We start from the raw sequence: 10,792 nt of genomic DNA on the forward strand, positions 1-10,792 counted from the left end.
CTCTATTTGCTAACAATAATAATGAGCACCTTTTGAATTTTCTACATGGATCAGTGTCGACGGCTGGAATATCTTAACATTATATTGTGACACAGCTTCTTTTCTCTTTTTTGGTGTTTTTTTTGTAGCTGGTTCCACAATTGGTGAGAATTCTTAAGAACCTAATCATGTCTGGATACTCGCCAGAACATGATGTTTCAGGAATCAGCGATCCTTTTCTACAGGTAAATCTACACTTTCTTTGCCAAGAGTAAATTAGTCTAACATCAAAGGTTTAATTGCTGAAGTGTTGCATGGTTGAAATAGTCCGAGGCAATCATCTGACAAAGCAAGCCAAGATTGGGGTAAAGTAAAATGAAAATTGACTTAAAGTTGTTGGGTCTACCACCCTCCAAACGTTGTGGGTGAAAATGGACTAGACTGTTTTTTAAAGTCTCCTACTTACACCTACAACGGGAAAAAGTTGTCCTGTTTATTTGCCAAATCTAAAAAATAATTCCGATATTTTGATGTTGGGATTTTTCTTCCTAACTAAATAATGCAATATGTTCTTTTTGGTGTTGTGGAAATGGCCACCCTAGTTTTGCTACATTATTTAGTTGAACCCCTAACAAAATACAATTGCCGTTGGTTTAATTGTCAAGAAAAAAAACAATCAAATTTCCCTAGCCACTGTCACTATATTATGATTATACAAAAGAGACGTTGCAATGCTGTTCTCCTCCAATTTCCAGAACACGGTGTGGGAATTCAATCATGGGTATGCCATAATTGCATTTCATTTACTTTGACAGTGTTCCTTTCTTTTTCTAAGGTTCGCATATTGAGACTACTTCGAATTTTAGGCAGGAGTGACGATGACTCCAGTGAAGCTATGAATGACATTCTTGCACAGGTTACAATTCTTATTGCTTTTTTTGGTCATTGTTCTGTCTATGTATTTGTTTATTTGTTGTATTTTAAACTCTGCAGTGTGACATTTCCTTATCAAACCAAGCATGACCCTCTTCCTGTGTGCATCAGGAGTCTTTCTAGCAGCTGACACATTTTTCTTAGGAGGTTACAGCTGTGCTCAGCTGTTGAATCTCATAAGAAAAAATGCCAAGCAAAGAGAACAAAATCAAATCATCACTAAACAGTACTACAGGGGCATGAATGTGTTGAGTGTCATATTTATTTATGCACATCATTATTCTTGACCACAGGTTGCAACAAACACTGAGACAAGTAAAAATGTAGGCAATGCCATCCTTTACGAGACTGTGTTGACTATTATGGACATCAAGTCAGAAAGTGGACTGAGGGTAAGCTAATTGAATTTCGAAATGGGGAAAAATATTCTTTCAAGGGTTCTTTGCAATTAATCTGACAACTCTTGTGTTTTAGGTATTGGCCATTAATATATTAGGTCGATTCCTCCTTAATAATGACAAAAACATAAGGTACATTCTATATTCATTTGGACTTTGCTGGCTCCTTGTTTGTCATAAAAAAACAGTATTATTGTGAAAATGCTATTTTGGCAGCATATTTACAATCTCTTCATCCATGCAAAATTACAAACCATTCCTCATTCAAATGCAAGCTCAGCAAAAACTCCAACTCACCATTTCAGATATGTGGCATTGACATCGCTATTAAAGACAGTACAGACGGACCACAATGCTGTGCAGAGGCATCGGAGTACCATTGTGGATTGTTTAAAAGACCTTGATGTTTCCATCAAAAGGTAAGCACATGATTTTCAATATTTAGACTTTGAGGACATTCATCTGATCCCCTTCTTTTCTAATTGCTTGTTTTCCGTCCTCGATCCATTTCTGGCTGTTATTATAGGCGTGCAATGGAATTGAGCTTTGCCCTGGTGAACGGCAACAACATCAGAGGCATGATGAAAGAGCTGCTCTACTTCCTGGACTCGTGCGACCCAGAATTCAAAGCCGACTGTGCTTCAGGAGTCTTTCTAGCAGCAGAAAAGTACGAGATTGAAACACTTTGTCCTAGCACATTGTAGCTTTATTCCATTGTCTAATTTGTTCGTATTGCATAGAGACTTGTTAAAAATGTCTTTGAAAGAAATAAGAAAAAATGTTGTGTGATGATAACAAGAGTGATCCATTGTCTGAAACACTGTTGATACATTTATTATCTGATAGCACGCATCACCTTGCTTTGTGTGCAGAAAATGTAACAATCAGTGCCTGAAATGCCACTCTTTGTGTTCCAGGTATGCCCCTTCAAAAAGATGGCACATAGACACCATAATGCGAGTTCTGACAACAGTACGCAAATAAAGCAAACATTTTTTTTGTTTTTCAAAATGACTACTGTGAGCAGTTTCTACCAAAGGATTAGTTGGATACTTTACAAATCAACATGTCTTCTTTGCAGGCAGGCAGTTATGTGCGCGATGACTCTGTGCCCAACCTTATCCAGCTTATCACCAACAGTGTCGAGATGCACGCATACACCGTACAAAGACTGTATAAAGCCCTTCTGGATGACATCTCACAGGTCAGGACTGGGCTTTATGGTTAATGGCTTGCATATTCTAATCATTAGGCAGTGTTAGGGTAAACAACATTGGAAGAAAAATCTAATTGCAATTTATGTCTGGCTGATACTGCAATTTACATTTTCCCTAAAATCAAGCTTCAGAGCAAAATTCAATCATATTTAATTAATAACATGAAATGCAATTTCATCACAGCCTCAAAACATTAGGAGGTATGACTAATATTTGTAAGGAAGTACATTCACAAATTCAAGCTCTAGGTAGAGGTTTTTTGTGTGAGTGTGGGTCAAATAGAGTCTTGTTTCTATCTCTGTAGCAACCTCTTGTACAAGTGGGATCCTGGTGCATAGGAGAATATGGCGATCTACTGGTTTCTGGACAATGTGAAGAAGAGGAGCCTATCCAGGTACATAATGAAGAAATAAAGAGAAAATGGCTATACGTGATATACAAATGAATGACCTCATGTGTTTTTTGGGTGTTTTTTTTTTTTCAAATAAGGTGACTGAAGATGAAGTTCTGGATGTGCTGGAAGGGCTGCTTGTATCTAATCTTTCCTCGCCTGTAACCCGAGGCTATTCTCTTACCGCCATCATGAAGCTGTCTACTCGCTTCAGCGGTGTAAAGTGAGTCACTGGATTTCACGCTATGCGTAATAAGGCTTCGCAGTGGTGAACTCATTTGGAAAAATACTCACCCGTGTTGTTTCCCCGCCCCCACACATTCGATTTTCTTTTTAGTCGAATCAAGAAGGTGGTCTCAATCTACGGAAGCAGCATTGATGTGGAACTGCAACAGAGAGCGGTGGAGTACAACGCACTTTTCAAGAAATACGACCACATGAGGTGCAATGAAAGCGTTGCCAACGCACCCAAGACTAATGAATGGAGCATTGAGTGGAATTGGCTCAGGATGGCTCATCCTCCATTTACTTGTGTCTCTCCTCAGGCCAGCTCTCCTCGAGCGGATGCCCATAATGGAGAAAGCAGCCACTAATGGCCCCACAGAGATTGTGCAGACCAATGGAGAGACAGAACCTTCTCTAGGGGAATCCAAACATCCACTCCTAGTCGGGCCGCCAGCCAACCAGGTGATCATACTTTTTCCTGCATTCCTACAAGTTGCATAATAAACACTTCAATAGTAGGTTAGAGAATGACTCCTTGAACACTTGTTTTCCCAGGCAAATGATTTATTAGACCTACTAGTTGGTAATGACGTGGTGCCAGTAATCCATACCACAGTGCCCGCCAAGCCTGCATCGTCTGGAGGAGAACTGCTGGACCTGTTGGTTGATATCTCACTAAGTGGTAGGATACGAGCACATATATCACCAGTTCAACAATTCAGGAACTGTCCCTTGTTGCTCACTGCAGATGGTTTAATTTGACACAAAATAATACAGGAATAGACCGTTGCTTTAAGTATTTAAGTTTGCAAATGTTAGATTTACAATTATGGTAATAATAAAATAATGGGTACACAAAAATGACATGGCTTACAAGCGCAGCTTTTTGTGACTTCATCGATGCACACGCTGAAAGATTTGAGCATAAGTGCAGGTAATAAATCTGAAATATACTCGCATTTGATTGGCTAAAATTGTACCAGGATCATTTGCATGTAGTCAGAGTGGAAATAATGGGTTTTTTTTAAATCCTTTCTTGCACATTAGAAAAATAAATATCTCAATGTAATACTTAAAATATCCTAAAGCATAGAACCTTCTAGACTTTGAGGACCCATTTCATGTTTTGTTAATTTGCCCTTCCCCTCCCAAGGTGGTCCAACCCCTGCTCATGCTCCCTCTGTCCCCGCCTCCCAACCCCCTTTTCTTCTGGATGGCCTTTCCTCACAACCCCTCTTTAATGACATTGCAGCTGCAGGTGAGACTCCTCTTCTCCCTTAACCCTTCGCACCATATTTGGCTTGTTCGTTTACACGCTTGACTCAAAATTCCTCCTTCAGGTATTCCCCCTATGACAGCGTACAACAAGAACGGCCTAAAAATCGACTTTACGTTCGAGAGAGCCAACCCTAACCCCAACGTCGCCGTCATCACCATCCACGCTTCGAACTCCACAGAGGCAGACATGACAGATTTTGTTTTTCAGGCTGCAGTACCAAAGGTAAAATGCATGCGATCACAAGAAACCAAATACGGACTTTAAATAAATTGGCTTTAAATTTGCTAACGTCCACTTTGTGGGCAAAATGACATCTTGATGTCATTGTCATTTTGGATCAAATGAAATCAATTTTTAACAGTTTGTCTGTTTTCTTTAAGAGTAAACATTTATTGCATTTAAATGGGTGGTTTACTAGGCTATATTCTCACTACGAGTGGTTCAATTGGTTCCTATTTTAACAGTACTATTGCATCTTGGCAATAATTTGAGACAATATATCGCCCACTAAAACTTGTTATCATGACAGGCCAACCCTCCCAGTGCAAATGCCTTGGATGTCTTATCATTTTTAATGACAGGCAACAAGTTAAGAGGAGGATTTGGACGCGAGGTCAACAATGTGTCTAAATGTTATTCAACAATCACAATAGTTTTCAACTCTTTTTTGATGAATTGTGGTAAGCCAAGTTTAAACGTTGTTTGTTTTGTCAGACATTCCAGCTGCAGCTCCTGTCCCCCAGCAGTAATGTCGTCCAAGCACTCAACCAGGGAACCGTCACACAGGTCATCAGAGTCCTCAACCCGCAGAAAGTTAGTAGTTTTATAAAGATCTGGCATTCAAACGGGGGTGTTTAGACTTTTTCCCCGACCTGGTGAAAACCCAATGTTCCTCTTTTGTAGCAACAGCTGCGGATGAGGATCAAGCTGACGTACACCCACAAAGGCTCGCCTGTGCAAGACCTGGCCGAGGTCAATAACTTCCCCCCTCAATCGTGGCAGTGATGAGTTGTTTCATTTTGCTCCTCCTAAAAGCCCCTCTGATGGGGACTATGAAATTATTTTTTCTTTCACCTTGACCCCTCTTCCTCTTCCTCCTCCTGTCCTTCCAACGAACTCCCCCTCAGTGACATCACTAAATACGCAGCAGAGCGTCTTTAACGAAGGAAAACCCAGTACAGATGAAGAGCTGTTTGTCAGTGAACTTTCTCTCTTTTCTTCCCTATTGGTGTCATCCCTCCTTTGTTTGTCATCCAAATGATTTTTCGTCCCCACATGAAAACTGTAGTTAATATAACATGAACATACTTTGATAAAATGATATTTATGATTGCTCTGAGCCTCTTAAAGCCCAAATAATGCAAGTTAGGTAATTCACTTTGGTAACTTTCCTCATTACATCTCGAGCAGAATTTGGTGATTTTGCATCTAGTAACTCAGGCATGAAATCCATCTCAAAGGTGTTGCCTTTTGTCGCTGTCGGAACAGAATCCCCGGGTGTCCAAAATTGCAGCTGGAAAAAGAGAGGCCAATATTCAATTTGGTAGTAAAAATGACTAATATTTCAAAATGACAACAAAAATTTCAATATGAGTTGACTAACACTCTTCAACCCAACACGTGTGGACATTATATTTTGGCCTATGTGGATGTCATTTCTCAATTATGCCTAAATTATATTTTTATTATTTATATATATTTTTAAATTAAGAAATAGTCTTAATAAAAGCTAAATAAATACAATGAAAATGAATAAAAACTTAATTTTACTTCAAGTTGAACTCTTTTCGTGCTGTTAAGCTCCAAATTGATTTTTTTTTTCCGACAGGCAAGAAGAACACAAAAAAATCGAATCAACATTTTTGGTTAAATAGTTCTCTGTCCGACAGCAACCATTTTTTTTTAACTTCTGCTTGCATCTTTGCTCTGTTCCACAGGCACAATATATTAGTCTTAAAAGGACATTTATTCCGAGATAAAGGTCGTTACCCCCTCGGCTCTTAATTTAGTCAGCTTAATGATCCATTTTTGTTTTACCTGATTGAGCTTTTCACCCGGCACAAACTTATGTAAATGAAGCCTGTTTTGAATGTAGTATATGCACTGAATGCTGTTTCCCCCTCCCATCTCTTAATTTGTTCCCATCGATGAGCCAGTCATCACATCGGCACTATTTCTGTGAAAATATGTTTGATTTCTGCAGTAAATCGACTTGATTATTTATGCCTGATATCAAAGTGACGTGCCTTTCTGACTTGACGAGAGAAAAGTTTTGCTATGAGATGGTGTGTTGTTAGCCTGTTCATGTGCTTCAAAATGAGGGAATTGATCGTGGCGGTTTAGGAATGGGATATCGACTTTCACCTTATGTAAATTGGCTTTTTTTTTCTTTTTTAAAGATGTCTAGGTTCCGACGTGTACGTAGTCTCACTAGAAAGTAGAAAGTTTAGTATCTTGGGATAGCATTAATTCCATATTTGAAAGTCATAAAACAAAACCCAACACTTCCTGGGCAGGTCACTGATCTAATTGTTTTTGTATCTCATTAATACTTAAAAAGTGAAATGTAAGAATCTCAACTTTAAATTGTTATGTTAGAAATTGTTAAAACTTGATCTTATCAAACTTAACACGTTAGAATATTAAATTTAAATTAAATCAAGTTTAACTTGAAAAATGTTGCATCCTAATGTGGAACGTATCATAATAATATACGTATGACGTTATGGGATTTCATCACTTTAAAATGCAAAACATCAAGTAATAACATGTAATTTATTAAATTCCAATTCACTGCTTGAAGACATTGTACTTACTACGTTATAATATCAAACTACATTAGAACCTTAAACTTAGGATAAATTGATTTAAGATTAACATGATTCATTTTAATGAGTGACTATTTGCTTTCCAATGTCGCATTTAATGGTTATAAGCATCATTTTACATGATATTATTGTGTCAAAATAGGAAATTTACCATGTAAAACATGACGTTATAACATTAAATTGATCATGTTTAAAACATGATCATATCAAGCTTACCGCGTCAGAACTTGCCAAGTTAGAACATAACTTTTTGTAACTCAATATGTTTAACATAAAAAAAAAACTACATTTTATTGTCAAACCTTTTACCTTAAAACATGAAATGTATCACATCACAGTACATGTACATGAAATTTGTCTCTTGGTGAAGTTTTTCAAGATAATGCCCAAAACAAAACATGCATAAATGTCACATTATGTTATAACTTGAAATGCATCACCATTAAACGTTTTATGTTAGAACATCAAACATTCCATGTAAAAATGTTAAACTAAATTGGGAAATTTAACATTTTATCATGATGTAATTTGCATTTTAATACGAAACGATCACCCTAAAACATGAAATGTATCAATCATATATACGTATTACGTTAATAGATGAAACAAAACCTAGACATTTTTCTTATCATGCTATACTCAACTTTTTCCCCCCTCTAGTGTGTTAACACGGTTGCACAGTTTGCCAGAACGCCACAATCATTGACATTCTAGCAACATATCGTCCCATTCTAATGTTGCTTCGTTTCCCGTGGGCCCGATAGATCCCAAACGAAGCAAATCTTTGGAAAAATAATGGCAGCTAATAGATGTCACCTTTTTTCATAGGTTGGTATTACGTGTTGTCGTAAATTCTCATTACGATCCACTCTCCCGTCCCCTTCCGTCTTTGACGTGGATTTGTCGATGAATTGCGTGAAGAGTTTTTCGTGGCGCGATTGAAATTGGCTCTGGTCTTCTCTGTCGGGGAGGCGACCGTTGATACCTCACAATGTTCTCTCTTTTTACTAACTTTTTTGAGTGGCTGGTCTGCTTTTCTAGTCCCCGATCGCATCTGAGGGGCGCACGGCTGCATGAAAACGCTGACTGCAATTTATACGCGTGCGCCAGTCCAAGTTAGCGACAAACCACATTAGCCGCCCCGCCATGCTTTGATATTCAATCACTATGCTTCACTTATCTAACTCCTGTGACCAAAATCAGAGAGACTATTAGCTTTGGAAATATTTTTCAGCTACGATGTGTATATGGAGGAAAATAATTTCACTTTTTTTTCTTTTTCTTTTTCTGTTGTTGACAAATGCTATATTAGCTTTTTCTGTACAGATTGAGGGCTTTTACAAATTTTTGGTCTCTTGTACTATCTTTCATCCTTTTTTTAGATACCATTTTCTAAACCAGTTCTCCACGATGTATATTGTCTAAATAGTCAACATCAGGCTTCCCTGTATCGGCACTCATTCATTGTAAAAGGTATACTATATACTATGGTCTGCTACCTGTACATTGTATATAACTGTAAAACAAACAGAGGCTGATCCACTTAAATAAAAACCCACGTGAAGACTACAAAAGATTAGCTAGCACATGAAATTGTATGCATATATGTACAAAAGATTCTTAAGCGGATGCATTCTGAATTCCTCCGATTTACCAGTGCGGAAATGTCGCCTTTTTACAAAAATCCCAGCTGAGGCTTCTCGATAGGGTTTTGGTTTGAGTGTTAGAATAATGAGGCGTACTACTGAGAAACTGCAATGCTGCACTAGTGAGCACCCACAATGCACGTTCGCGCTCTAAATCCTGTTGGCCCTCGCCACGTCGAGTCCAACTTTTAACTGTTTGTGTTTAAAGCAATACTTCATTGTTAACTCAACTCTGAATGTTTATGTTCCAGTGCCATTGACGGCGGTGGAATTTGTGCCACAATAGATTGGACGTCTCTCGCCGTCAAAGGCAGTCAATGAGTTCATTAATAATTTTTTTAAAAAGGTAAACTGATCTGTTTCACTGTTCAAGTGGCAATCTGGCAAAATTACTCGGTTCGTTTTTTAAAGCTGCTCTTGTTCGCATTTAATGGAAGTAAATCTGCGCCACTTGAGTTTGAAAATCAATTCTTTTCAGCAAAAAAATTCCAACACTACATTTTTTTAGCATCACAATTCAATCATTACAAATTCAGTCACAACATCCAGGTAACGAGGGAGGAGCAATCAATCCGTCTCAACGTTCTGTTGTCCAATTTTTGATGGATTGTTAGTCGTCATACAAAATTAAGACACGGTTGGGCATGCGTCTTCTTCGGGGTGACCCCAATAATCTTCAATCTGTGTCACATGCCCAGTGATGTGTACATAACCTATCTTGATTGCCCGGACGTCAGATGAAATCAGATCGCGTTTGATTGCTTAAATTTGGCGGCTGAAAAACTAGGTTTAAAATTTGATTGCTGAAAAAGACAGCTTTCTTCAAATCCCGACTGAGCAAATGTGTCTTTTAGTGCATAAAAAGGAAGATGAGTGGCAAAGAAAAAGCTATTTAGAAATCAATATTTTTGCATCTCGGTTGTTGTATTTTTTTTTCTTTCTTTTCAAGCCCTTGTCCAATCTTGTACAAATGGCAAAGTCAACTCATTTGAAGTGCTTTGAACACCCTCGAAGGAAGAAAATGTTTCGGTGTGTGTGATTTGAATTTTGAAACTGTGTGTGAGAGTGATGTGTGATGTCTGTTTACATGATTTCAGGTTGCAAATTTTTATTCTATCAGCTGCATGTGAAAACCAGTGTATATACTGTCATTTATACTCGACCCGCTGGAGTTCTTATGAGTTTGACATGGAATACTCGTGTGTACAATAAGGTTTAAAGAGGGCGATGAATGGAGTGCACCCTCATTTTAGTTTTTCTGGTCATGCTGGTAAAAATCTGATCTCTTTGTGGCAGAATGATTTTTTGTTTTGTTTTGTTTTGTTTCTCCCCCCATCAAGTTTGTCGCGTTGAACTGAACCCTGTAGTCCGTGGCTCCAAGGTGAGTGTGACTGTCCGACTGAACGGATGATATATTATTAAAGATGACAAGTTGTAAACTATTAAATGGGATATTTTTTGATTTATGCTGTGTATTCTTGTCATTTTGGGATGCAGAAAACGGTCAAGCAAATAAAATGTGGAACTACTGTATCTCTAGCTAAGTTTGTTTTCTTCATGATATCCTGCAGGCTTGAAGGACCAACTGAGATCATTTAAATATTAAAAAATTAATAGGAAAAGACTGGAGAAGCAGCAGTAAAAAAAGAGTATTTTAACATCATTCCTTGGCACCCAAGTGGCAACAATGTACTTTATTTCTGCCTAAATGTTGCAATCATTTTAGCTCTATGCAATTCCCTGGCACCAATATCCCTCAAGATGGTAGCAAACTTCTATTTTAATCTAAATGAAAAGGATATCAAATCAAACCCAAAATATGACTAGATGTTCATCAAAGAGTAAAGATTTTTGACAGCCAACCCCATTACCCCCGTTACTACTGAATTGCATACT

General features: G+C 38.0%; 1 protein-coding gene across 3 annotated transcripts in view; it reads left to right on the forward strand.

Annotated features, from left to right (window-relative positions):
• Positions 1-6,645, forward strand: part of ap1g1 (adaptor related protein complex 1 subunit gamma 1) — a 14,500-nt gene extending 7,855 nt beyond the window's left edge. For 2 of the 3 annotated variants that reach the window (XM_077594036.1, XM_077594045.1), the window contains exons 7-23: positions 129-224; positions 815-895; positions 1,206-1,304; positions 1,387-1,442; positions 1,616-1,729; positions 1,837-1,977; positions 2,228-2,282; positions 2,392-2,514; positions 2,832-2,921; positions 3,017-3,141; positions 3,256-3,360; positions 3,464-3,605; positions 3,699-3,825; positions 4,297-4,401; positions 4,484-4,644; positions 5,137-5,235; positions 5,326-6,645. In XM_077594036.1, coding sequence (XP_077450162.1) covers positions 129-224; positions 815-895; positions 1,206-1,304; positions 1,387-1,442; positions 1,616-1,729; positions 1,837-1,977; positions 2,228-2,282; positions 2,392-2,514; positions 2,832-2,921; positions 3,017-3,141; positions 3,256-3,360; positions 3,464-3,605; positions 3,699-3,825; positions 4,297-4,401; positions 4,484-4,644; positions 5,137-5,235; positions 5,326-5,427 — 1,821 coding nt within the window. In that variant the 3' untranslated portion in view covers positions 5,428-6,645. The remainder of the gene's footprint in view (positions 1-128; positions 225-814; positions 896-1,205; positions 1,305-1,386; positions 1,443-1,615; positions 1,730-1,836; positions 1,978-2,227; positions 2,283-2,391; positions 2,515-2,831; positions 2,922-3,016; positions 3,142-3,255; positions 3,361-3,463; positions 3,606-3,698; positions 3,826-4,296; positions 4,402-4,483; positions 4,645-5,136; positions 5,236-5,325) is intronic. The other variant, XM_077594052.1, reaches the window with a different exon arrangement.
• Positions 6,646-10,792: the final 4,147 nt, after the last annotated feature.

This window comes from Stigmatopora argus, chromosome 2 (genome assembly GCF_051989625.1).
Source record: "Stigmatopora argus isolate UIUO_Sarg chromosome 2, RoL_Sarg_1.0, whole genome shotgun sequence".
Lineage (NCBI taxonomy): Eukaryota > Metazoa > Chordata > Actinopteri > Syngnathiformes > Syngnathidae > Stigmatopora > Stigmatopora argus.